Source organism: Mirounga angustirostris, unplaced genomic scaffold (genome assembly GCF_029215605.1).
Source record: "Mirounga angustirostris isolate CCGP_5_RB_7025 unplaced genomic scaffold, mMirAng1.0.hap1 SCAF_12, whole genome shotgun sequence".
Lineage (NCBI taxonomy): Eukaryota > Metazoa > Chordata > Mammalia > Carnivora > Phocidae > Mirounga > Mirounga angustirostris.
Window position 1 is genome coordinate 72,767,780 of NW_026991720.1, and position 14,559 is coordinate 72,782,338.

Here is a 14,559-nt window from a genome sequence, read left to right on the forward strand (position 1 = left end):
AACTATATCCACTGTCTCTCTGAGTCTATAAAAACTGCCATTAGCTGCACAGAATTAAGTACATTAATCTGTTTCTTCAATTTTATATTCTGAAAACCAAAAAGTATAATTCTGTGAAAAACACAAAATGTTAGATATTTTCTGTGGTAGACAGAATAATGGCCTGCCCAAAGATGATCACATCCTGAGTCCCAGAACTTGTGAATATATTACCTTACATGGCAAAGGGACTTCACACGTGATTAAATTAAAAATCTTGAGATGGGAAAGTTATCCCAGATTATCCAGATAGGCTCACAGTAATCAGAGGGATCCTACCTGGGAAAGAGAGAGGCAGGAGAGGATCAGAGAAGATGGGACCACAGAAACAGAGGTGAGAGTGGTGCTACTTTGAGGGAGGGGCCATGAGCCAAGGAATGCCGGCCACCTTAGAAGCTGGGAAAAGCAAGGATGGGGATTCACCTCGAGAGCTTTCAGAAGGAAGCCAGCCCCGCCAATATCTTGACTTTAGCCCAGTGATGCTGATTTTGGACTTCTGACCTCCAGAACTGTAAGATAAAAGCTTTAAGCTGTTTTATGGCACTAAGTTTGTGGTAATTTGTTACAGCAGCAAGAGGAAAATAATATATTTTCTAATAAAAATTCTCTCATTTCAGGATAAATGAAACAAACATACAATACATATATATGTAAAGGATACAAGTCCATTCTGATAACACTGCATCAGTTTCTTGACAGATTGAAGTTGTTTTTCTTCTAAATCATCCTAAAACAAGTTATCTATTTTAGTTCTTTTGTACTATTAAATCTGTTGAGATTTTTAAAATTTCTTTAATATAAAAAGAAAGTAGACATTAAATTTATCAAGTAATTCTTAAATTACTATATTATAATGTAAGCATTATAAAATGTTTCCTGAAAGAGTGAAGGTAAAAATAAACGTATCATTTAAATTTGACCAGGCAACTGAGAATCAAAACTAAGTTAATATAAAAGCAGCATTTGTTTTCTTTTTCTTTTTTTTTAAAAGATTTTATTTATTTATTTGACAGAGAGACACACAGTGAGAGAGGGAACACAAGCAGGGGGAGTGGGAGAGGAAGAAGAAGCAGGCTTCCTGCAGAGCAGGGAGCCCGATGTGGGGCTGGATCCCAGGACCCTGGGATCATGACCTGAGCCGAAGGCAGACGCTTAACGAATGAGCCACCCAGGCGCCCCAGCAAGCATTTGTTTTCAGAAATAATATTAACAATACTTGAATTTGCTGAGCAGTTTTCTATGTCATGCACCATATATGTACTATAGATACATGTCATTTCATTAATTTTTAAAACAACCCTATTAAGAAGGTGCCATTACTATCTCTCTTTTCCAGAATAGGAAACTCAAGCAAAACACTCATTTGTCCAATATCAGCTAGCTGATAAGTGGTGGTGTTAGAAGTCAAATTTGGCAATCTGTCTGCAGAAATTGTATTTTTAACCTCTAAATTATGCCCAGTATACTGGCACAAACATCTTCAGCCAGTTAAAACAAAACAAAAATCAATACAGTGATGTGTTTGTTTACATAACTGAATCACTCTGTCCTTTTAAAGTTCTTGTATCCTTCATGAGAAGCTGTGGCATTTTATACATTTTTAATTTTTTTTGGTCTACCCTTATTTAACAACTAGTAGGAGCTCTATGTCATTGAGTTTTGTTTTTTTTTCTTTTTTTAAAATGCAGATATATTCAAAATTAAAAATAACTTTTACAACAAACACAGCCAGCAAGAGATACATTATTTTTATTGTGTTTTTTTCTATCTTAAAATGTAGAAACTAGGGCGCCTGGGTGGTTAAGCGACTGCCTTCGGCTCAGGTCATGATCCTGGAGTCCCGGGATCGAGTCCCACATCGGGCTCCCTGCTGAGCAGGGAGTCTGCTTCTCCCTCTGACCCTCCCCCCTCTCATGTGCTCTCTCTCAAATAAATAAATAATAAAAAAAAAGAAAGAAAAAGAAAATGTTAAACATTTAAAAAAAAATGTAGAAACTAAAAAATGTAAAATAATAAGTAAATTTTTGTGCCTACTAATCACTAGACATTGTTTGGTTTTGATTGGCTCTACCATGATCAACCCATTTTCCACATATTAAAAGTATGCAATCTTTATCCTGTAGTAATTTTATACTTTGTGTTGGCTTTTAGGCACTCTGTTGATTCTTGGGTAATGTCAGGAGAGTGTGGTGTGTGAGCATGCATTAAATGGATTTATTGTCTTTTCTCCCAATGCCTAAACTCTCCACTTTGAATCTTATATCTGAAATAATTTCATTTCCATTTCCATATAAGATTCTTCTCAAAACAGATTACTTATGAGTATGTATGAGTATGTATGTGTGTGTGTATATATATCTCCAGATTTCATATCAGAAAATTTTAAGTAGTACATCATGATATGCTTTTTCTACCCTTGCTCCCCACATCCTACTTGGTAACAAGCAATTAATAAAGCCTAGAAGAGTCTTCCTCTACTCTTATGATACCTTCTGTTTATAATCACCATTCATTTGTCCATCCCACAAAACCAAATGTAATCTCCTCCTCCAGCCTCCCTTCCAGGTTAAATACATTCATACTAACTTATTTAAACAGTTCTTGAATACAAGACACTTACTAGTTGAAATCTTTTCAACAAAAAAAAGAAAGGAGACTTATTTTGGGGGAATACATGTTACCTTTCAGGGAAATCATAGTTTATAAGTGATATAGCAGAGAAATTTTCTCTCAAAGCTTACTTTATCAGTCTCTTCAAGGAGGTTGATGACACGATTTAGGTCCATGGTCTTGAAAGCACCCTAAAAGCACACACAACTCTTAGAATTTGTGTCATGAGAATCAAGAAATCACATCAAACACACTATTTTTACATGATATTCCTTGGCAACTTAAAAATATCTTACGACAAAAAGATAGGGGAAGGGGATGATGGAGGGATGGACAAGATGGGTGAAGGGGGATGAGAGATATAGACTTCCAGTTATGGAATGAATATCATAGGGATGAAAGGTACCAACAGCACAGGAAATATAGTCAATGGCATGTAATAGTGTCTGGTGACAGATGGGAGCTACACTTGTGGTGAGCACAGCATAACTATAGATTTGTGGAATGACTATGTTGTACATCTGAACCTAATGTAACATTGTGTGTCAACTATACTTCAATTAAAAAAAGGGGGAGAGTGAAAAGCTTATAAGAGTAAATCAATTTTGGAGTTAAAAGAAAAAAAAAAACAAAACGCAGAAATATTAAAGTGGTCCTCTAAGTAAAGAGAGAGCCTAAAAGTAACACAGACCAGAAAGGAACACAGACAATATACAGTAACAGTCACCTTACAGGAAATACAATGGCACTAAATTCACATCTTTCAATAGCTACCCTGAACGTAAATGGGCTAAATGCCCCAATCAAAAGACACAGGCTATCAGATTGGATAAAAAAAGACCCATCAATATGCTGTCTGCAAGAGACTCATTTTACACCCAAAGACACCTCCAGTTGAAAGTGAGGCGGTGGAAAACAATTTACCATGCTCATGGACATCAAAAGAAAGCTGGGTGGCAATCCTTAGATCAGACAAATTAGATTTTAAACCAATAAGAGAGGAGGAAGGACACTATATCATACTTAATGGGTCTATCCAACAAGAAGATCTAACAATTGTAAATATCTATGCCCCTAACATGGGAACAGCCAATTATATAAGCCAATTAATAACAAAATCAAAGAAAGAAACACATCGACAACAATGAAATAATAGTAGGGGACTTTAACACCCCCCTCACTGCAATGGACAGATCATCTAAGCAAAAGATCAACAAGGAAATAAAGACTTTAAATGACACACTGGACCAAATGGACTTCACAGATCTATTCAGAACATTCCATCCCAAAGCAACGGAATACACATTCTTCTCTAGTGTCCATGGAACATTCTCCAGAATAGATCACATCCTAGGTCACAAGTCAGGTCTCAACAGGTACCAAAAGATTGGGATCATTCCCTGACTATTTTCGGATCACAATGCTTTGAAACTAGAACTCAATCACAAGAGGAAAGTCGGAAAGAACTCAAATACATGGAGGCTAAAGAGCATCCTACTAAAGAATGAATAGGTCAACCAGGAAATTAAAGAAGAATTAAAAAAAATTCATGGAAACCAATGGAAATGAAAACACAACTTTTCAAAATCTTTGAGATGCAGCAAAGGCGGTCCTAAGGGGAAAGTATATGGCAATACAAGCCTTTCTCAAGAAACAAGAAAGGTCTCAAATACACACCCTAACCCTACGCCTAAAGGAGCTGGAGAAAGAACAGCAAATAAAGCCTAAACCCAGCAGGAGAAGAGAAATCATAAAGATCAGAGCAGAAATCAATGAAATAGAAACCAAAAGAACTGTAGAACAGGTCAATGAAACTAGGAGCTGGTTCTTTGAAAGAATTAACAAGATTGATAAAAGAGAAATGACCCAAATAAATAAAATCATGAATGAAAGAAGAGAGATCACAACCAACACCAACAAAATACAAACAATTATAAGAACATATTATGAGCAACTATATGCCAGCAAATTAGATCATCTGGAAGAAATGGATGCATTTCTCGAGATGTATCAACTACCAAACTGAACCAGGAAGAATTAGAAAACCTGAACAGACCTATAACCACTAAGGAAATTGAAGCAGTCATCTAAAATCTCCCAACAAACAAAAGCCCAGGGCCAGATGGCTTCCCGGGGGAATTCTACCAAACATTTCAAGAAGAATTAATACCTATTCTTCTGAAACTGTTCCAAAAAATAGAAATGGAAGGAAAACTTCCAAACTTGTTTTATGAGGCCACCATTACCTTGATGCCAAAGTCAGACAAAGACCCCATCAAAAAGGAGAATTACAGACCAGTATCCCTGATGAACATGGATGCAAAAATTCTCACCAAAATACTAGCCAATAGGATCCAACAGTACATTAAAAGGATTATTCACCACGACCAAGTGGGATTTATCCCTGGGCTGCAAGGTTGGTTCAACATCTGCAAATCAATGTGATACAATACATTAAGAAAAGAAAAAACAAGAATCATATGATCCTCTCAATAGATGCAGAAAAAGCTTTTGACAAAGTACAGCATCCTTTCTTGATTAAAACTCTTCAGAGTGTAGGGATAGAGGGTACATACCTCAATATCATAAAAGCCATCTATGGAAAACCCACAGTGAATATCATTCTCAATGGGGAAAACTGAGAGCTTTCCCCCTAAGGTCAGGAATATGGCAGAGATGTCCACTATCACCACTGCTATTCAACATAGTACTAGAAGTCCTAGTCATAGCAATCAGACAACAAAAAGAAATAAAAGGCATCCAAATCGGCAAGGAAGAAGTCAAACTCTCACTCTTTGCAGATGATAGGATACTTTATGTGGAAAACCCAAAAGACTCCACCCCAAAACTGCTAGAACTCATACAGGAATTCAGTAAAGTGGCAGGATATAAAATCAATGCATAGAAATCAGTGGCATTCCTATACACCAACAACAAGACAGAAGAAAGAGAAATGAAGGAGTCGATCCCATTTACAATTGCACCCAAAACCGTAAGATACCTAGAAATAAATCTAACCAAAGAGGCAAAGAATCTGTACTCAGAAAACGATAAAATACTCATAAAGAAACTGAGGAAGACACAAAGAAATGGAAAAACGGTCCATGCTCATGGTTTGGAAGAACAAATATTGTGACGATGTCAATGCTACCTAGAGCAATCTACACATTTAATGCAAGCCCTATCAAAATACCATCAACTTTTTTCAAAGAAATGGAACAAATAATCCTAAAATTTGTATGGAACCAGAAAAGACCCCGCATAGCCAGAGGAATGTTGAAAAAGAAAAGCAAAGCTGGTGGCATCACAATTCCGGACTTCCAGCTCTATTACAAAGCTGTCATCATCAAGACAGTATGGTACTGGCACAAAAACAGACACATAAGTCAGTGGAACAGAATAGAGAGCCCAGAAATGGACCCTCAACTCTATGGTCAACTAATCTTTGACAAAACAGGAAAGAATGTCCCATGGAAAAAAGACAGTTTCTTCAGCAAAGGATGTTGGAAAAATTGGACAGCCACATGCAGAAGAATGAAACTGGACCATTTCCTTACACCACACACAAAAATAGACTCAAAATGGGGGCGCCTGGGTGGCTCAGTCATTAAGCGTCTGCCTCCGGCTCAGGTCATGAGCCCAGGGTCCTGGGATCGAGCCCCGCATCGGGCTCCCTGCTCAATGGGAAGCCTGCTTCTTCCTCTCCCACTCCCCCTGCTTGTATTCCCTCTCTCGCTGTGTCTTTCTCTGTCAAATGAATAAATAAAATCTTTAAAAAAAAAAAATAGATTCAAAATGGATGTAAGACCTAAATGTGAGACAGGAGTTCATCAAAATCCTAGAAGAGCACACAGGCACAACCTCTTCGACCTCAGCCGCAACAACTTCTTCCTAGAAATATCACCAAAGGCAAGGGAAGCAAGGGCAAAAATGAACTATTGGGAACTTCATCAAGATAAAAAGCTTTGCATAGCAAAGGAAACAGTCAACAAAACCAAAAGACAACCGACAGAATGGGAGAAGATATTCACAAATGACATATCAGATAAAGGGCTAGTATCCAAAATCTATAAAGAACTTATCAAACTCAACACCCAGAGAACAAATAATCCAGTCAAGAAATGGGCAGAAGACATGAACAGACATTTCTGCAAAGAAGACATCCAAATGGCCAACAGACACATGAAAAAGTGCTCAACATCACTCGGCATCTGGGAAATCCAAATCAAAACCTCAATGAGATACCACCACACACCAGTCAGAATGGCTAAAATTAACAAGTCAGGAAATGACACATGTTGGCGAGAATGCGGAGAAAGGGGAAGCCTCCTACACTGTTCGTGGGAATGCAAGCTGTTGTAGCCACTCTGGAAAACAGTATGGAGGTTCCTCATAAAGTTGAAAATAGAGCTACCATAGGACCCAGCCTTTGCACTACTGCGTATTTATCCTAAAGATACAAATGTAGGGATCCGAAGGGGTATGTGCACCCTGATGTTTATAGCAGCAATGTCCACAATAGCCAAACTGTGGAAAGAGCCAAGATGTCCATCGACAGATGAATGGACAAAGAAGATATGGTGTATATATATATATATACGATGGAATATTATGCAGCCATCAAAAAACCCCCAAATCTTGCCATTTGCAACGATGTGGATGGAACTAGAGGGTATTATACTAAGCGAAATAAGTCAATCAGAGAAAGACATGTATCATATGATCTCACTGATATGAGGGATTCTTAATCTCAGGAAATAAACTGAGGGTTGCTGGAGTGGTGGTGGGTGGGAGAGTTGGGGTAGCTGGGTGATAGAGATTGGGGTGGGTATGTGCTATGGTGAGCGCTGTGAGTTGTGTAAGACTGTTGAATCACAGACCTGTACCTCTGAAACAAATAATACATTATATGGTAAAAAAAAAAAAAAAAGAAGATAATAGGAAGGGAAATATGAAGAGGGGTAGTCGGAGGGGGAGATGAACCATGAGAGACTATGGACTCAGAAACAAACTGAGGGTTCTAGAGGGGAGGGGAGTGGGGGGATGGGTTAGCCTGGAGATGGGTATTAAAGAGGGCACGTATTGAATGGAGCACTGGGTGTTATATGCAAACAATGAATCATGGAATACTATATCAAAAACTAATGATGTAATGTATGGTGATTAACATAACATAATAAAATAAAAATTAAAAAAACCACGCCTCTTGAATTCTAGTATTATCTTATAATTTTACTCTCTTTAAATTTTATTAGTCCTGAAAGGCCCAAGGATGCATCTGGAATAATAGCACTTCCATACTTTGTAAAGTGAAATGATCCTGTACATAGATATTACACATCCCAAGCATGCAAATTACACTGAGTTTGCCTACGCAGATATACATAAGACTTGTCTCTAAACTACAGGTAGGAGATTACCTTCCTGAACAAGGAAGATTATCCCCTCTCTCGGTTAGTACCAGCATTCTTACAGTCACCTGCATTAGAAAACAGAATGTTGCGGTTCCTGGGTGGCTCAGTCGGTTAAGCATCTGCTTTTGACTCAGACTCAGGTCATGATCCCGAAGTCTGGGGATCCAGCCCCCTGTGGGGCTTCCTGCTCAGCAGGGAGTCTGTTTCTCCCTCCCCCCCCACACCCCCTGCTTGTGCACACTCTCTCTCAAATAAATAAATATAATCTTAAAGAAAAAAGAAAAAGAAAATAGAATGTCCAAGGTCTATAAATTTTATATCTTAAATATTTCTTGAGCCCATGCCATCTTACTGATTTATTCAGTTCTCATCTCTCACTCAGTTGGGAAGTTTCCCTGTTGCTCTCCTTGCCTCTACTCTTGCACAGTTAAACATGGGTCTTCTACTCTAGGTTTGGATAATAAAACTCAAATCTGAATATAACTCATCTAAATCATTCAATGACTCTCCATTAATGGCCCTCACTCCTCCTATATTTTCTTTTTTCTTTTTTCTTTTCTAAAGATTTATTTATTTGAGAGAGCGAGAATGAGAGAGAGCACATGTGAGGGGGGAGGGTCAGAGGGAGAAGCAGACTCCCCGCCGAGCAGGGAGCCCGATGCGGGACTCGATCCAGGGACTCCGGGATCATGACCTGAGCCGAAGGCAGTCGCTTAACCAACTGAGCCACCCAGGCGCCCCTCCTATATTTTCATTTGTTGTGATAATCCTATTCCTCTCCTTGGTTAACCCCCACATGTGCTTCAAAACTCAGCTCAGGTGTTTGCCTCCCCAAGGGATGAAAAAGTATAGAACAAATATCCTTCCTTTGTGCTCCCATAGTACCCTACGGGCATACCCATTACAATTCCCATCATAGTTCTAAAATGATTTGCATGTTTATCCCCTACCACACCCGGCCCCAAAGCTCACTTGAAGACGAAGACTTGTTCTCTGGCGTCCCCAGCACCAAAAACTGGGCCTGACATATAAAGTTACTTGTAGGTAAGTGGAGAAGGGAACAGAGGTGCTATCATCCCAAATTTAAGTAGTTATACAAAAATTTTTTGTATACTATTTTCTCTTTGTTTACATGTATAAATACATGTATTTATATACTGTTTTCTTATTGGTTACATGTGTAAATACCTAATTTCACTTAGTGTTAACACCATTTTATTTTCGGATTTTTAAATCTATAATACATACCTTTCCATATTTCTACATAGGTATTATTCCATTGCCTCTTAAATCTAGAATTTCCTTTCCTTTCACAATGACAAACTCATATTCTGATTTCAGGCAATGTCTTTCAAAAACAATTTTGAGCTAGGTATTCTAATTTTAAGTCTGTAGAATAAGTAATTGGGTGAATTTATTAACTCCAAATGATTTTTCTTAAAAAATTAATGAAAAATGATTTACTAAATACTGATCTATACCTGGTATTATGGTTATCCTTAAAAACTGTTATATTTTACTGTTAACTGCTTAACTGATTACATTTACTGTTACCAAAAAATTTGATGAATACAATTTTGCCTTCTAAGATTTGGGGATTTAACAGTGCCATCTACCACTACCTCAGTTGTCTTCTTTTTTCCTTTTGTGTTCTCTGAGAAATATATATAGTGAGTTTTTATTTTCAGATTTTCTGAAATATTGGCTTTGAGGGCTGGAAAGCATATGGAAGTGTAAAGTCAATGCAAAATTTTCTTTTTAATACCTGCATGTATTATCAGAATTGTTCTCCTCAAATGAGCAGGTATAACTTTTATTAAAAAACAGAGAGTAGTAAAGATTAGAGCATAGGTTCCTCTTAGATTTCTGTTGCATTATTACTTCATATTACTCTGTGTTTTACTTGCTTGGCATATATTATATTTTTAAGATTTCCCCTTCACTCCTTCCGTTAGCCTTTTCTCCTTCCACAGGTATTTATAAGCAGCTTCTAGGTTTCAGAAACTGCTAGGTATGGGGAACAACATTGCTCTGACTTCAAGTAGCTATCAGTCTGGAATGGAATACAAGTACAGATAACATGCTACAAAATGCTTCACGGATGCTGCAAAGTGTACTCTGGAAGCATACAGACTAGGCACAGAAAGGCATAGGACAGCTTTCGGAAGAAGTAATCTGCAGGCAGAGGTGAGACGGAGTAAGATTTGTGAGATGACCTGAAGGTATGAGAGATGGAGATGGGGGAGTAGCATGTGTGAGGGCCTGGAGGAAGAGAAAATAAGACATTGAGAAGATGGAGAGGAGCTCACTAGGTTGGAGAAGATAGTACAGGGAATAGTGGCTATAAATGATGCTAATTAGGTAAGGAGAGGTCAAATAGATGTGAGAAACAAAGGCAAAAGAAAACTTAAATTTCCTTACTACTTACAGCCCAATCCCAAATCCTTGAAACAGGCGGAGTGACATTCCTCTAGGGACTCAGCTGCCTCAATGATAATACTTTGCTAAGGGCAAAAAGGCAATCTTAGCCCAACCCCCAGGATCCTGTAAGTCTACTTTAGCATATAAAAATTCTTTTGGAAACTTCCTTTCTCTCACTCCCTCCCCTCCAAGATACATGTTGGCAATCATCCTCCAAGCATATGACCCACCAATATATATCTGAAGAGTCTCATAACTGAGTTTTTACTAAACAGTAATAAATGACCTTTTCCTAACAATAGCTAGCCCCCTCAGGATCCTGGAAACCTTGTTTCCAAAAATACCTGGGAGGCTTACACTATCCCTAACCCCCTCCTAACTTGAAAGTCTATAATGGGCCACTCCTCAGGAGCCCAGAGCAGCTCTTTCTGCCCACGGGTCCTGTCCCCATACTTTAATAAAACCCTTTTGCACCAAAGACTTCTCAAGAATTCTTTCTTGGCCATCAGCTTTGAATCCTAACATCTTTCCTACAACAAAATCATGAATAACAATAATGATCATAACATGATGGCGATATCTATTTCCAGGTACAGTCATAAGCACTTTACATGTATATATTAATTGAATTCTATGAGGTAGGTACTATTATCAACTCCATTTTACAGAAGGCCTTGTATGTTACGCTAAGGATCTTTAGAGGCTATTGAATGGTTTGAGAGACTGTATATAAACAGACAATGGCCAGACTGTATATGGCAACAGAACTCTCGCCTACAATCTTTGCAGCAACCAAACTGAAGAGCAATTTACTCAGGGAAGTCAGGATTTGGCCAATGACTGCCAGATTCCCTTTTTTTTTGCCCCTCATATGCTATGTAGGGCCAACCAGAAAAAGCCAAACATGCTTCCCAAATCAATCACATAGAATGCCCTGTTTGTAGGTAGCCCACCTCCAGCTTCCCCATGGCAACAACCTCCAACCAGAGCATACCAGAAGCATTCCTTTTTTCCACTTCAAAGCTTCCCTGTCTGCCTTGGAGTCTCTGCCAAATTAAGTAATGATGGCTGACTCTCTTTCTATAGTAAGTTCTGAATATTAAATAGTCCCTGCTTATTCTCATTAAGGTGGTCTTTGTTTATTTCCACAGGCTTTAACCAGAGGAGCATAACAATAAAAAGGTAATTTAGTTTGCTGAGTAGAGACTGAATTGGAAAGGTCTAGGATGAACTGGAAAGGAGGTGGGAGACATCTGTAAAGGGCTCTCACTAAGGTACTGGCATAGACAAAAGGGAATGGACTGAAAAACATCAAGGAGGTAGAATCAGTGGGACCTAAGGAGTGATTTGATTTCGTGGGAGGGAGAAGCAAAGGTGATGATGACTCCTGGGCTTGAGGAATTATAGAAGTATTGGCAAACTTTGCTGAGACAGGAAAGTCTGGACGAACAGGCTTGTGTTGAGGCTGGAGATAAGTTAAATTGGGGGGCAGAGATTTCCAAATCAGAGGCTTAGAGTAATAATTGTAAGAGTTTGGGTAAATGAGAGCACACAGCAGAGTGAAGCAAAAGAGGACATACAGAGGTTAAGTATCAAAATAATTGCTGTTATATTTATGGAGAATTGTAAAAACATTTAACAAAACCTTTTAAAATCAAAAGTTTAATAAGCTGTTTTAAAGAAAATTGAACCTTCACTTACAGGTATAGGATCAACTTATCTTCCCATTTTACCAAGAGACATGTCAAAGGGGAGAAATCCTGCTCATTTAATATATACTTATAGGAAAAGGAATTAACATTTACTGTGGTCCTTTTATATATCTGGCAATTTATGTCTTTTTTTATGTGTCTGGCACTTTATATCTTTTCTTTCTTTCTTATTTTCTTTCTCTCTTTCTTTCTCTTTCTCTCTTTCTCTCTCTCTTTCTTTCTTTCTCTTTCTCTCTTTCTCTAGTAGGTAGGTTCCATGCTCAACGTGGAGCTTGAACTCATGACCCTGAGATCAAGAGTCGTATCCTCTACCAATGGAGCCAGCAGGTGCACCTCCCTTTTTTTTTTTAAACTTTATATCTCAATTAGTCCTCAATTTTACCATATAAACTTAGTATTATTATCCTGTTGAAACTGGGACCTGTTAAGATCACAGAGCTAGTAACTGGGCTAGCAGGTCTGTCTGATGCAGGAGTGCTGGTTCTTTGCACCTTAGTTCTCTGCCTGACTTTTCAATTGAACACAGAGATTATTTCTAGCAATTACTCTAAAACCTGGGTAGGCAATTTTAATGACACAGTCCATGACAGTATTACAGACAGTGGCAGGATAGGACATCAACTAGAAGATTGTGGAGGTTTTCAGAGGGAGAGCAAATTTGGGCAAGGAAGCTCAGCCATGATATCTATGCAAGTAATCACAATTTACTTATTCTACAAATATTTTTTAGTGCTTACACTGTGTCAGACATTGTTCTAGATGCTAAAGATACAGTATTGAATAAAACATACAAAATCTCCTGCTTTCATATAGAATCAATATATTTTGTTTTGTACAGTGAAGAAAACCATCAAGAAAACAAAAAGACAACCTACTGAACGGGAAAAGATATTTGCAAATGACATTTCTGATAAGGAATTAATATCCAAAATATATAAAGAACTTACATAACTCAACACCAAAAAAACCCCCCAAACAATCCAATTAAAAAATGTGCAGAGGACATAAATCGATATTTTTCCAAAGAAGACATATAGAGGGCCAACAGACATGTGAAAACAACAACAACATTACTAACAATCAGGGAAATGCAAACCAAAATCACAGTGAGATATCACCTTATACCTGTCAGAATGGCTAAAATTAAAAAGATAAGAAATAACAAGTGTTGGTGAGGATGTGGAGAAAAAGGAATCCTCGTACACTGTTGGTAGGATGTGAATTGGTGCAGCCACTATGGAAAACAGTATGGAGGTTCCTCAAAAAGTTAAAAAGTAGAACTATCATATGACCTAATAATACCACCCCTGGATATTTACCCAAAAGAAAACAAAAACACTAATTCCAAAAGATATATGCACCCCTATGCTTACTGCAGCATTATTTACAATAGCCAAGATATGGAAGCGACCAAAGTGTTCAATGACATGTGAATGGGCAAGGAAGATGTAATATATACATACTTTGGGATATTACACAGCCATAAAAAAAGATGAGATTGTGCCATTTGTGACAACATGGATGGACCTACAGGGTATTATGCTAAGTGAAATAAATCAAACTGAGAAAGACAAATACCATATGATTTCACTCATATGTGGAATCTAACAAAAAAACAAATGAATAAACAAACAAAAAGCAGAATCAGACTTATAAATACGGAGAACAAACTGATGGTTGCCAGAGGGGAGAGAATGGTGGGGATGGGCCAAATGGGTGAAGGGGAATAGGAGATACAGGCTTCCAGTTATGGAATGAATAAGTCACAGGGATGAGAGGTACAGCATAGAGAATATAGTCAATGATATTATAATAGCACTGCATGGTGACAGATGGTAGCTACGCTTGCGGTGAGCATAGCATCATGTACAAACCTGCGAAATCACTGTGTTGTACAGTTGGAACCTGCTAGCCCAGTTACTAGCTTTGTGACCTTAACAAGTAAGGCCCCAGCTTCAGCAACAGGATAATAATACTAAGTTTATATGGTAAAGTTGAGGACTAAGTAAGATATAATGTTTAAAAAAATTTTTACTCTGAGCTCAGAGTCACAGGGGAGAAGGACACATAAGCATTAGGATAAATTTCCTACACTTAAGGAACCCATATTCTAGGGGCAGAGACAAAATTTAGACAAATGAAACAGGTGCCAACATAACACAAGTGATAATTAGGGGAGAAATGGTGTGACTCAGACTTGGACTATGCTCATTTATGAGAGGATTTATGAGGGTGAAGATAAATGGGAAGTGCTTCCTATTGGGAGAGTACTTATGTCAGAGAGGCAGGATCTGGAGGTAGGGTAAGGTTTAAATTCAGAAAAAAGGGGAGGGCATTCATTCAGTAAATATTTAATATCACCT

The 14,559-nt window shown here is 38.0% G+C and overlaps 1 protein-coding gene across 4 annotated transcripts in view; it reads right to left on the bottom strand.

Moving 5' to 3' along the window:
* The window catches only part of CFAP69 (cilia and flagella associated protein 69), a 58,188-nt gene that overhangs the window by 40,361 nt on the left and 3,268 nt on the right, over positions 1–14,559 (bottom strand). For 2 of the 4 annotated variants that reach the window (XM_064575302.1, XM_045864765.3), the window contains exons 2-3: positions 2,781–2,840; positions 701–766 (exon numbers count right to left, since the gene is read on the bottom strand). In XM_064575302.1, the coding sequence (XP_064431372.1) occupies positions 701–766; positions 2,781–2,840 (126 nt within the window). Of the gene's footprint in view, positions 1–462; positions 621–700; positions 767–2,780; positions 2,841–14,559 lie in introns of those variants that run through there. The other 2 variants (XM_064575303.1, XM_064575304.1) reach the window with 2 other exon arrangements.